We start from the raw sequence: 13,733 nt of genomic DNA on the forward strand, positions 1-13,733 counted from the left end.
ATTTACTTTGTTATAAATTCTACGTGCATTCAGATAGAGAGCCTTCAGTTTTGTCTTTTTCTTACCTTTGTAACATCTAGTCTTGAGTGTTGATGTATTCTTAGGATTTTTCTCTTTGTCCCTCCCTGCCATTCCCTGACCCTCATTTCTCATATTACTATTTTTCTCCCCTGTCTTGACTCTACACCTTAAATTGCTACCTCTACCCAAGCTTAATTCCTCATCCTTCTTGTTTAGTTTAAAGCCTCTCTACTTCCCTAGTTATGTGATTTGCGAGGACACACATCTCAGCACAGTTCTGGTGTAAACCATTCCAATGTTACAGCCCCCACTTTCCCCAGTACTGGTGCCAATCTTTGAGCCATGCATTCATCTCTCTAATCTTAATTGCCCTATGCCAATGGTATACAATGCTGGCATTGTGTGTCGGTGGTAGAGGGAGTACATATTTGTGGAAAGCAGGCTACTTTGTCCTGGATGATGTCAGGTGGTGAGTTACTCGTCACAGGATTCCTAGCCTCTAACCTGGTCTTGTAGCCACAATATTTATATGGCTAGTCAAGTTCAGTTCCTGGTCAATGATAACTCCAGAGATGTTGATAGTGGGGAATTCAGTGATGGGAATGCCATTGAATGTCAAGGGGTGATGGTTAGATTCTCTGATTGCCTGACACTTGTGTGGCACGAATGTTACTTGCCACTTGTCAGCTGAAGACTGGATATTGTCCAGATCTTGCTGCATTTGGACATGCACTGCTTCAGTATCTGATTAGTCGCAAATGGTGCTGAACATTGTGCAATCATCAGCAAACATCCCCATTTCTGACCTTATGGCGGAAGGAAGATCATTGATGAAGCAGCTGAAGATGGTTGGGCCTAGGACACTACCCTGAGGAACTCTTACAGTGATGCCTTGAACTGGGATGATTGGCCTTCAACAACCACAACCATCTTCCTTTGTGCTAGGTACAACTCCATCTAACGGAGAGTTTTCCCCTGATTCCCATTGACTCCAGTTTTGCTAGGGCTCCTTAATGCCACACTCGGTCAAACGCTGCCTCAATGTCAAGGGCAGTCACTCTCACCTCGCCTCTGGAGATCCACTCCATTTTCCATGTTTGAACCAATGCTGTAATAAGGTCAGGAGCTGAGTGGCCCTGGCGGAACTGAGCATCAGTGAGCAGATTATTGCTAAGCAAGTGCCACTTGATAGCACTGTTAATGACCCCTTCCATCACTTTACTGATGATCGAGAGTAGACTGATGAGGCAGTAATTGGCCGGGTTGGATTTGTCCTACTTTCTGTGTACAGGACATACCTGGCCACTTTTCTCCATTGTTGGGTAGATGCCATGTTGTAGCTGTACTGGAACTGCTTGGCTAGGGGTGCGGTAAGTTCTGCAACACAAGTCTTCAGTAATATTGCCGGAATGTTGTCAGGGCCCATAGCCTTTGCAAGACCCAGTGCTTTCAGGCATTTCTTGATAGCACATGGAGTGAATTGAACTGGCTGAAGACTGGCATCTGTGATGCTGGAGATCTCCGGAGAAGCCGAGATGGATCACCACTCAGCATTTCTGCCTGAAGATTATAGCAAATTCTTTAGCCTTATCTTTTGCACTGGTGTACTGAGCTCCTCCATCATTGAGGATGGGGATATTTGAGGAGCCTCCTCCTCCAGTGAGTTGTTTAATTGTCCACCGCCATTCACAACTGGATGTAGCAGGACTGCAGAGCTTAGATCTGATCCATTGGTTCTGGGATCACTTAGCTCTGCCTATCACTTGCTGCTTATGCTGTTTGGCACGCAAGTAGTCCTGTGTTGTGGCCTCACCAGATTGACACCTGATTTTAGGTATGCCTGGTGCTGCTCCTGGCATACACCCCTGCACTCTTCATTGAACCAGGGTTGCTCCCCTGGTTTGATGGTAATGATGGAGTGTTGGATATGGCAGGCCATGAGGTTACAGTTTTGGTTGAGTACAATTCTGCTGCAGGCCCAGTCTAGCAGCTATGTCCTTTAGGACTTGGCCAGCTCAGTCAGTAGTCAGCTCAGTACTGAGCCACTCTTGATGATGTACAATAAAGACCCCCATCCAGAGTACATTTAAGTGGTGTTCAACATGGAGGAGCATTGATTCATCAGCTGGGAGTGGGGGGTGTGTGGTGGCGGTACATGGTAATCAACAGGAGGTTTCCTTGCCCATGTTTGACTGATACCATGAGACTTGGAGTCCAGTATTGATGTTGAAGATTCCCAGGGCAACTCCCTTTCAACTGTACCGCCACCTCTGCTGGTTCTGAACTGCCAGTGGGACAGGACATACCCTGGGATGGTGACGGTGGTGTTTGGGACATTATCTGTAAGGTATGATTCCGTGAGGATGACTATGTCAGGCTGTTGCTTGACTAGTCTGTGAGACAGCTCTCCCAATTTTGGCACTAGCCCCCAGATGTTAGTAAGGAGGGCTTTGCAGGGTCAACAAGGCTGAGTTTGCCATTGTCGTTTCTGGTGCCTAGGTCGATGCCGGGTGGTCCTTCCGGTTCCATTCCTTTTAGTCATTTTAGTGGATTGATACAACTGAGTGGCTGACTAGGCCATTTCAGAGGCAACCATATTGCTATGGATCTGGAGTCACTTGTAAGCCATACCAGGTAAGGACAGCAGATTTCTTTCCCTAAAGGACATTAGTGAACCAGATGGGTTTTTACGAAAATCAACAATGGTTTCATGGTCATCATTAGACTTTTTAAATTCCAGATTTTTATTGAATTAAAATTTCACCATCTGCTATGGTGTGATTCGAACCCGGGTCCCCAGAGCAATACCCGGGGTCTCTGGATTACTAGTCTAGTGACAATACCATGTAACTAAGTCTGGGTGCAGCTCAGTAATTGCAATTTTTCAGGAATACTTTACAAGTTCCCACACCAGTCTCACTCGCAGCACGCATGGGAGGGGATCCTTGTCCATTGCACTCTGGAAATTCCTTACTCATTCTCCAATGCAACCTACCGCTAACCACTTGTCCAAAAAGTTCTTCCGGTGTCTCCCCAAAGAATGGAACACAACCAACAAGAAATTCAAATAGAATGACTCCCATGGCCCACCAGTCCACAGGTTTGCCATATCCCTGTCTGAGAATCACCTCAGGAGCGATGTATTCGGGCGTCCCACAAACCTGCCATAAAACAGAGAAGCACCATCAAATTGAGCCACACTCACTTCACAATACAGTGTACAAAAGCCCCCTGCCCTTTGACAATCCAAACTTCAATCCCACCAAGTCCTTTGACCACTCCATCCACCAACCGCCACCCTTTGATCCAATCCTACCTACTGCCCCCTGGCTTCCAACTACTGCCCTCCAATGTCACCACCCCCACCGCCATCTTTTTTTTAATATATTTGGTCATGGCATGTGTGAGTCGCTGGTTGGGTCAGCATTTATTGCCCATCTCTAATTGCCCTTGAGAAGGTGGTGGTGTGCTGCCTTCTTGAACCACTGCAGTCCATGTGGTGTCGGTACACCCACAGTGTTGTTAGGGAGTGAGTTCCAAGACTTTGACCCAGCTGGAGTGAAGGAACGGTGATATATTTCCAAGTCAGGATGATGAGTGGCTTTGAGGAGAACTTCAAGGAGGTGGCGTTCCCATCTATCTGTTGCCCTTGTCCTTCTAGGCGGTAGAGGTCGTGGGTTTGGAAGGTGCTGTCTAAGGAGGCTTGGTAAGTTCCTGCAGTGCATCATGTAGATGGTACACACTGCTATCACTGTGCATCGGTGGTGGAGGGAGTGAATATTTATGGATGGGGTGCCAATCAAGCAGGGCTATTTTGTCCTGGATGATATCAAACTTGAGTCTTTTTGAAGTTGCTCTCATCCAGACAAGTGGAGAGTATTCCATCACACTCCTGACTTGTGCCCTGCCGATGGTGAACAGGCTTTGGGGAGTTGGGAGGTGAGTTACCCATTGCAGGATTCCTAACCTTTGACCTGCTCTTGTATACACAGTATATATATGGCTAGTCCAGTTCAGTTTCTGGTCAGTGGTAACCCCCAGGATGTTGATAGAGGGGGATTCAGCGATGGTAATGCCATTGAATGTCATAGGAAGATGTTGGAGATGGTCATTGCCTGGCACTTGTGTGACATGAATGTTATTTGCCATTTGTCAACCCAAGTCTGGATATTGTCCAGGTCTTGCTGCATTTGGACGTGGACTACTTCAGTATCTGAGAAGTCGTGAATGGTGCCGAGCATTTTGCAATTATCAGCAAACACCCCCACTTCTGACCTTATGATGGAAGGAAGGTCATTGATGAAGCAGCTGAAGGTGGTTGGGCCTGGGGCACTACCCTGAGGAACTCCTGCAGTGATGTCCTGGAACTGAGATGACTGACCCCCAACATCCACAACCATATTCCTTTGTGCTAGGTATGACCCCAACCAGCAGAGAGTTTTTCCCCTGATTCCCAATGACCCCAGTTTTGCTAGGGCTCCTTGATGCCATGTTGGATCATATATTGCCTTGATGTCAAGGCAGTTACTCTCACCTCACCTCGGGAATTCAGCTCTCTTGTTCATGTTTGAACTAAGGCTGTAATGATGTTAGGAGCTGAGTGGCCCTGGCAGAACCCAAACTGAGTGTCAGTGAGCAGGCTATTGCTGAGTAAGTGTCGCTTGATATCATTGTCGACAATACCTTCCATCACTTTACTAATGATCGAGAGTAGACTGATGGAGTGTTAATTGGTGGGGTTGGACTTGTCCTGCTTTTTGTGTACAGGACATACCTAATCAATTTTCCCACATCACTGGGTAGATGCCAGTGTTGTAGCTGTACTGCAACAGCTTGGCTAGAGGCAAGGTAAGTTCTAGAGCACAAGTCTTCATTATTGTGGAATGTTGTCAGGGCCCATTGCCTTTGCAGTATCCAGTGCCTTCAGCCACTTCTTGGTATCATGTGGAGTGAATTAAATTGGCTGAAGACTGGCATCTGTGATGATGGGGACCTCCCGAGGAGACCAAGATGGATCATCCACTCAGCACTTATGGCTGAAGATTGTTGCGAATGCTTCAACCTTATGTTTTGCACTAATGTACTGGGCTCCCCCATTATTGAATGGGAATATTTGTGGAGCCCCCTCCTCCAGTGAGTTGTTTAATTGTCCACCACCATTCACAACTGGATGTGGCAGGACTGCAGGGTTTAGAACTGATCCGTTGGCTGTGGGATCATTTAGCTCTGTCTATCACTTGCTTCTTATGCTGTTTGGCACGCAACTAGTCCTGTGTTTTAGCTTCACCAGGCTGACACCTCATTTTTAACTATGCCTGGCGCTGCTCCTGGCATGCACTCTTGCACTCTTCATTGAACCAGGGTTGATCCCCTGGCTTGGTGATAATGATAGAGTGGGGGATATGCCGGGTCATGAGGCTACAGATTGTGGTTGAGTAAAATTCTGCTGTTGCTGATGGCCCACAGCGCCTCATGGATGCCCAGTCTTGAGTTCCTAAATCTATCCCACTTAGCATGGTTGTCGTGCCACACAACACAGTGGAGGATGTGTGAAGACAGGACTTCATCTCCACTAGGGTTATGCGGTGGTCACTCCTACTGATTCTGTCATGGACAGATGCATCTGCAACAGGTAGATTGGCGAGGAGGAGATCAAGTATGGTTTCCTTCTTGTTGGTCCCTCACCACCTACTGCAGATCCAGGACAAAGCAACCTGTGAGGACGACTATGTCAGGCTGTTGCTTGACTAGTCTGTGAGACAGCTCTCCCAATTTTGGCACCAAGCCCCCAGATGTTGGTAAGGGCAACCTTGCACCCTGTTGTCGTTTACGGGGCCTAAGTAAATGCTAGGTGGTCCTCATTCCTTTCAGGCTTTTTAGCAGTTTAATATAACAGAGTGGCTTGCTAGGCCATTTCAGAGGGCAGTTAAGAGTTAACCACATTGCTGTGGGTCTGGAGTCACATGTAGGCCAGAGCAGGGAAGGATGGCAGATTTTCTTCCCTGAAGGACATTCGTGAACCAGATTGGTTTTTCTGACAATGGTTTTTATAGTTGTTTGGTAGGGCAGAATTTGAGTATTGCTGAACAAAGTGACAAAAAGCTTTTCATCTTGCACTCATTAGGACACTTCGCAAGAATTCCAATATAAGGAGAAAACAACAATTTATAGTGTATGTGAAGAGAGTGCTGATTGGCTGGCAAGTGGACTCTGGTAGAGATGTTGCCATGGAGAATGCACCAGTGATGGTGACTGACAGTTAATTGCCAAGCATTGTTTAAAATCTAAACCAGGCTGCTTGACCCTGATCAGTCAAGGTATTGCCTTGACAAATGAGTCAGCGAATGGCTGTCCCTTATTTTGTTTAATTTTATTTTGTTCCTCATTTTATTTTGCTGAAACAGGTGTAATGCGTGTACGTGTTTTTTCTGTCTTCAAAGAACAGGACCATGTGTATTAATTTATGTAGCTTCCCATACAAGCAATTGCACCACATTGTGAGGCTGACTAATGATCTTAAATTGGTTGTCAGCGTAATTCTTATCACACTAAGGGTTATTTAGTAAATGTTGTCCAATTGCGGAATAATGTCTAATATTGGACACTGTGTTTTGAGTTTTACAAGCACAGGCTGATTGGGTACGGTCTGTACCTTGCCCATTGTGAACAGTGGAAGGGACATGCTGTTTCAAATGGTCCGCCAGTATTTGGGACCTACGGCCTACATATCTAGCATTACACTGGCAGTGAAATTCATATACTACATTATTCATTTGTGTGACAGGCCAAACGTCTTTTTGGCTTGATGGCAACATCCAGAGTCCACTTGCAAATCAATTAGCACTCTCCTCTCATACAATATAAATTATTGTGCCCCCACTGAGAAATATCCTGATGAGTGCAAGACAAAAAACTTTGACATGTCTCTTTTTTTGGGCAATGGTTTTTATGGTCATTATTAGACTTTTAATTCCAGAGTTTTATTGCATTCATATTCACCCATCTGCCATAGTGAGATTAGAGTCCCCAGAGCATTACCCTGGGTTTCTGGATTCTGGATTACCAGTCCAGTTACAATACTGTTACATCACCACCTCCCCATCTGAAGCTCTCTCATTCCAATCACCTGCGCTCACTGACTCTCTGTGCTTCCAGCCTCACCATACTTTAATCTCTACCCTGTGAGCCACCCACCCGGCCCTCAGATCCCACCAGCTTCAGACACTCACTCAACCCCAATCCTCTCCCACTGACCCTCCTCTGCTGTGTACCTGTTTATCAATGAACTCCCGGGTGTCCTTCTCAATGTGATCCTCATACAAGTTGGTTGTCATGTTCATCAGTCCAATCCTTGATAGCCCGAAGTCGGTCAGTTTAATGTGACCCATCGAAGTGATCAACAGGCTGCGGGCATAGCAAATGGCCATCACTTACTGACCATTCAACCCTTCACAACATCTCTCCAGTACTCTCAAAACTCCAGCTGGCAGAATATCCAACAATAACCCTGTGTACAGTTTGGGGGTGGGGGTGATGTGGAGAAGGCACTCAGTACAGGATGGGAGTAATAATTTCTGAGGGAGTCAGTGGGAGTGGTCAGTGTGCAGGAGGGGTACAGTGTGGGGGGAGGGGTGTTGGTGTGAAGGAGTGGGTTGGTGTATTGTGGGGTGTTGGTACGGGGAATGGGATGTCAATGCAGGAGGGGAGTGTTGCTGCAGAGGAGGGGGTCAGTGTGAGGTGAGGGAGCTGGTGTAGGGGCGAGAGGGATCAGTATGGGCGGGAGGATCTTTGGGGTTTGTCTATTCTCCCAAAGTAAACTTTTCAAGGCTGTAGTTCCTTAAAACTATTGTTCGTTATTTACAACTACAAATATGCATATTTGGACCTTTGTATAAGATTGGAGCTTCCCCTCCCTCCGGACCTCTGTTACTCAGTCATGTGTTATTTCATCATCATTACATCAGCAACAGGTGCTTCTAATATTAACCCTCTGTCCTATGTCTCCCCCCAGATCTTTACCCCTATCTTGGTTACATCCACCTGCATCTCCCACCAAAGTCTCGAACTTCACAGGGTTAGTCTCAGAGGTGCCTTGACCAATCTCCCTGATCTTGTTCTGATCTCCTTTTGAGGTCAAGGATATTCTGTACTCTCCCTCCTGTTGGCATGATTGTTCTTCTCCTGGGTGGCTGGAGAGCCTTGTATTGTTCCTTCTTCTTTATCTCCATCAGGATCTGAGTAGTAAGCCTGAGTTTCTATTGGCTTTTTCTTCAAGTGCTGCGGTTTTTCCTTATAGTTCCCTGGTATGTCTCAATCCTGTGTGATCTCAGTTGTGGAGCTCTTTTGATTATTATGCCTTCTTCTCTGTTGGTCTCTTGCCCATTCTATCTCCTTGGGCTTCAGCACTAGTAACTCTCGTGCTCAATGCCTGTGGTTAACATTAAGAGCCTGCTTGTTTCTCAATTTGCAGATGACACAAGGCTGGGTGGGAGGGTGAGCTGTGACAGTGCAGCAGAGATGCTTCAGTGTGATTTGGACAAGCTGTGTGAGTGGGCAAATGCATGGCAGATGCAGTATAATTTGGATAAATGTGACGTTATCCACTTTGGTAGCAAAAACAAGAAGGCAGATTATTGTCTGAATGGCTATACATTGAGAGAGGGGAATGTGCAACGAGACCTGGGTGTCCTCGTATACCAGTCACTGAAGGTAAGCATGCAGGTGCAGCAGGTGGTAAAGAAGGCAAATGGTTTGTTGGCCTTCATAGTGAGAGGATTCGAGTACAGGAGCAGGGATACCTTGCTGAAATTATATAGGGCCTTGGTGAGACCACACCTGGAATATTGTGTGCAGTTTTGGTCTCCTTATCTGAGGAAGGATTTTCTTGCTATAGAGGGAGTGTAGCAAAGGTTTACCAGACTGATTCCTGGGATGGTGGGACTGACAAAAGAGGAGAGATTGAGTCAGTTGGGATTATATTCGCTGGAGTTCAGAAGAATGAGGGGAATCTCATAGAAACCTATAAAATTCTAACAGGAATAGATAGGGTAGATGCAGGAAGGATGTTCCCAATGGTGGGGGAGTCCAGAACCAGGGGTCACAATCTGAGGATGTGGGGAAGACCATTTAGGACTGAGATTAGGAGAAATTTCTTCACCCAGAGAATGGTGAACCTGTGGAATTTGCTACCACAGAAAGTAGTTGAGGCCAAAACATTGTATGTTTTGAAGAAGGAGTTAGATATAGCTCTTGAGGCAAAAGGGATCAAAGGATATGGGGAGAAAGCGGGAACAGGCTATTGAGTTGGATGATCAGCCATGATCATAATGAATGGCGGAGCAGCCTCAAAGGGCCGAATGGCCCACTCCTGCTCCTAGTTTCTATGTTTCTGTTCTTCCTCACGCTGTTTTACACACTGATGGTTCTTTGAGGTGATATGGGTTTGAGTTTCTGTGTCAGAGATGGAAGTTGTGTTCTCAATCTTCTTCCCATCAACAGCTCTGATGGTGAGAAAAAATGTTGTCATGGTGACTGAGTTTGGCTTCAGAAGAACTAGATTAAGGTCTTCATTCTTCTACAGCAAATCTTTGACGGGTCGTACACTTCTCTCAGCTTCTCTGTTTGTTTGAGGATAATGAGGTGAACTTGTGACATGAATGAATCAGTATTCCTTTGCAAAATTTTGGAATAACCCATTAGGAAATTGCAGACCATTGTCTGACAGTATAATGTCTGAACTGCCATGTGTTTCACAGATTCTCTTCAGTGATTGACTGACTGCTTCCTCTGTGATGCTGAGCCATTGAGTTCACTTCAATCTACCTTGAATTGTAATCAACAATAAGGAATATTATGCCTTTAAAATCAAATAAATCCATTCCCAGGCTCTCCCATGGCCTTGATGGAAAAGTAGAAGGTGACAGTTATTCTTTTTGCTCTTGGCTGTCCATTGCACACACAAGACAATTAGAATTCTTTTTTTTATAGAATAAGTAATGTCTGACCAGCAGACTGATTGCTGAGCTCTTGATGACATTTTGCTATCCCTAAGTGAACTTGTGAAGCCTTTAAGAATATCAAGCCGAAGTGCTGTCAGTATGACTATTCTCTCATTCAAAACTAGTAAATCGTCAATGACTATGAGGTGCTTGTGTTCAAAGTACTGGCATAGTACTGGATTGCTGGGGATAAAGTCTGGCTATCCTTTCAGGAAATATTCCCTTATCTGGAGGCATTTTTCATCTTGATGCTGTGCTTGTTTTATCTTCTGCAACTTTTCTACAGTAGCTGGTAAGTGGTGTCAAGGGACGTATATGCTTTCACCTCCTTGATGAAGTGTGAATCCTCTTGTTTGGTTCCTTCTAATAGTATCCATGAAGGTGTATCTGTTGTCATTTGATATGGAGTCATATCTCATTATTCTTAATCTGAGCTGCTGGGTTCTAGGTGGCATCTTCACAATTTCTTTTGTGTTCAGAAAAGTGACTAGTGGCTTATGGTTTGTTTCAGTTTTGAACCACAATCCCATCATGTAGTCTGAGAATTTTTTACACGCACACGTTGCTGTCCGTTGTGGGTGTATCTTTTTTCTGACTCTGAGAGTGACCTTGAGGCATAGTAAACTGGTCTACTTTTACTGTTCCTCTCTGTACTTGAAATGATACTGCCCCTAGACCTGTAGATGATGCACCTGCTGCTACTCTGGTCAGTAATCTTGGATCGTAATGTGCCAAGATTTCAGAGGAGATTAAAAGTTGTTTAATATTTTCAAAAAAGTTTTGCTCGTCCACATTCCAGCACCATGGTTGACCCTGTCTCAACAGCCGTGTCAAAAGCCCTTGACCTCTGCCAAATTTGGTAGGAACTTGTCTACTTGATTGACCATCCCGAGGAATCTCTGAAGCTCAGTTATGTTCCTAGGTTGTGGAAATTCTCAGCTTACTTTTGTTTTTTGTGGGTCAACTGTGATTCCAGCAGCTTGTACCATGTGACCTAGAAACTTGATCATAGGTTTGGTGAACTCACCTTTTTCATTCCATGTTAGACCTGCATCCTGTAAGACTCTCAGCAATGGTCTGACTCTGCGATCATACTCTTCACTAGTGGAGCTATGTGTAAATATGTTATCCATATGGAATATTACTCCTTCTAAACCTCTAAGACTGAGACATTGTTCTCTGAAAAATTTCAGGAGTGGATGCAATTCCAAATGATAATCTATTAAAGCAATAATGGCCAAATGGCATTATAAATGTGGTCAGCAATCTGGATTCTTTGTCCAGAGGCAACTGTCAAAATCCACTGATCACATCCAATTTAGTAAATAAAGTCCTCTTGGCAGGTTTAGCAAAGCTCTCATCCACTGAGGCCATCAGGTAGATCTCGTGTTCCACTGATTTGTTTAGTTGAATTAAATCCATGCAGATTCTTGTAGAGCCATTTGGCTTTGGGACTGTAACCATTCCTGAACACGATTTTGTTGGCACGATGTCTGGTGAGGTAACACCTTGCTGTTTCATCTTCTCAATTTCACCCTTGACTCTGTCCAACAGTGGGTGAGAGACTTTCCTCGGTGTAAAGAGGCAAATTGTTTAGCATCAGCTCGTAGGGTGACATGGTACTCGGTCTTTAGTTTTTAATCTTGGAAATTCATTCCTGAATGTAATGCTTATCAGCAACTTCATCCACTTTAAAGATTAGTTTCGATTAAAAGCATGCCTTTCTACTTAGTAGAGAGCATTCTTGATTTTGAATGACAGAGAGGTTTGAGAATTTCTCTATCTTTATACTTCAACTTTGCCATGAGTTGGCCTTTGGCTCCTGAGTTAATCCCAGGACCCTGTAATTTGATAGCTGAGGGTTACAATGTGATCTGTTTGAGCTATTTTACTTTGTTGGATAAAACAAAAACTCCTGTTGCTGTGTCTAATTTAAACTCTGTGGGCTGTCCATCCACTTCAAGTTTTTATTTTCTGTATCATTTATCTCCCCTGGAATGTCACTTCCTTTTCTGTAGTCCTTCCACTTCTTCTATGCAATTTTGCTTTAATCCTTTCTCCCTCTTTTTACAGGTTGTCAGTGTTTTTGAGTGATAGACAGTTTTGAAGAGGTCTACTTTTCCTCAGTTGTGACACTCCACTCTCCCTGCTGGATGTTTGTCTGGTTTATGAAATTTGTTGCTGTCACACCCAAGACTTTTCAAAACGGAGGTTGGCATGTTTTTCCCTGTTTTGATGGGCTTAGGCTTTGGTACGCTTTCTCTCTGATGGCATACAAACTAAATGGTCTCACTCAATCTTCTCCATGGGACATCACCTTCACCATAGGCAAACACCCAATTTTGTTTTCTAAGCTCAGTTTGCCTTGCAGTTTGTACTGCCTTGACTAGTGTTAAATCCTCTCTTATCTGTAAGACATCTGATAATGCTTCATCTAAGGCCCCGACTACTATTCAGTCACAAATCAATGTTTGTCTCTAATAGTTGCTTTGCCAAGTTTGTGAAGCTTACATGACATTTCTTACTTGTCTGGTTTGAGGTCGCGATGCACAATGCCATAGTTATGGAGATATTCCAAGGCCAGAACCGTTTCTGCAAAGTACATCCTGGTCATATCAACTGGCAGGGGACCAATATTCTTCAGGAGATTGGCACAGTCTCCACCTAAACACACAGAACAGAGATAGTCAAATCCAGAGTTAGTGCCTTGCATATCCCAATATCAATCACTCCAACATTGGTGGTTCTACCACTCTTTAGCTGCCTGGGGCCTAAACTCTGGAATTCCATGCCTAAACCTCTCCACCTCTCTCCTTCTTTAAGAGGCTCCTTAAAAGCAAACTGTCCTAATTTTTTCTGATGTCACTCCTGTAAAGTACCATGTTTTATAAATACAAATGTGCTGTTGTTGTCCTGAGCACAGGAATGAAAAACATTCGTGGAGTCAGTTTTTTTCAGACCAAGATAGATCTCATCCCTCAGGCCATCCCAAACACAGAATGAGCACAGAATGGGGGAGGCAGGGCATAGTGGTAATGTCACCAGACTAGTAATTCAGAGGCCCAGACTATTGCTCTGGGGTCAGGGGTTCAAATCCCACCATGGCAGATGGTGAAATTTAAATTTAGTTAATAAATCTGGAATTAAATAGCTAGTCTCAGTAATAGTGACCATGAAACCATTGCCAATTGTTGTAAAAACACATCTGGTCTAATGCCCTTTCGGGAAGGAAATCTGCCATCCTTACCTGGTCTGGCCTACATGTGACTCCAGACCCAGAGCAATGTGGTTGACTCTTAAATGTCCTCTGAAATGGCCTAGCAAGCCACTAAGTTGCATCAAAACTGCTACAAAGCCTACGTAAAGTAATGGAACCAGGCGGGTCACCCGGCATCAACCGAGGCAGCAGAACTGACAACGGCAAGTCCAGCCTATTGACCCTGTAAAGTCCTCCTTACCATCACCTGGGGGCTAATGCCCAAATTGGGAGAGCTGTCTCACAGACTCGTCAAGCAACAGCCTGACATAGTCATGCTCACAGAATCATACCTTACAGATAATGTCCCAGACACCACCATCCCTGGGTATGTCCTGTCCCACCGGCAGGAGAGACCCAGCAGAGGTGGCGGCACAGTGGTATACAGTCAGGAAGGAGTTGCCCTGGGAGTCCTCAACATTGACTCTGGACCCCATGAAGTCTCATGGCATCAGATC

General features: G+C 44.9%; 1 protein-coding gene across 1 annotated transcript in view; it reads right to left on the minus strand.

Annotated features, from left to right (window-relative positions):
• mast3b (microtubule associated serine/threonine kinase 3b) overlaps positions 1-13,733 on the minus strand; it is a 224,362-nt gene that overhangs the window by 135,812 nt on the left and 74,817 nt on the right. Inside the window, exons 13-15 of the mRNA XM_041204551.1 lie at positions 12,545-12,683; positions 7,293-7,425; positions 3,017-3,182 (exon numbers count right to left, since the gene is read on the minus strand). Coding sequence (XP_041060485.1) covers positions 3,017-3,182; positions 7,293-7,425; positions 12,545-12,683 — 438 coding nt within the window. The remainder of the gene's footprint in view (positions 1-3,016; positions 3,183-7,292; positions 7,426-12,544; positions 12,684-13,733) is intronic.

The sequence above is a fragment of the Carcharodon carcharias genome, chromosome 14, assembly GCF_017639515.1.
Source record: "Carcharodon carcharias isolate sCarCar2 chromosome 14, sCarCar2.pri, whole genome shotgun sequence".
In the NCBI taxonomy this organism is placed as follows: Eukaryota; Metazoa; Chordata; class Chondrichthyes; order Lamniformes; family Lamnidae; genus Carcharodon; species Carcharodon carcharias.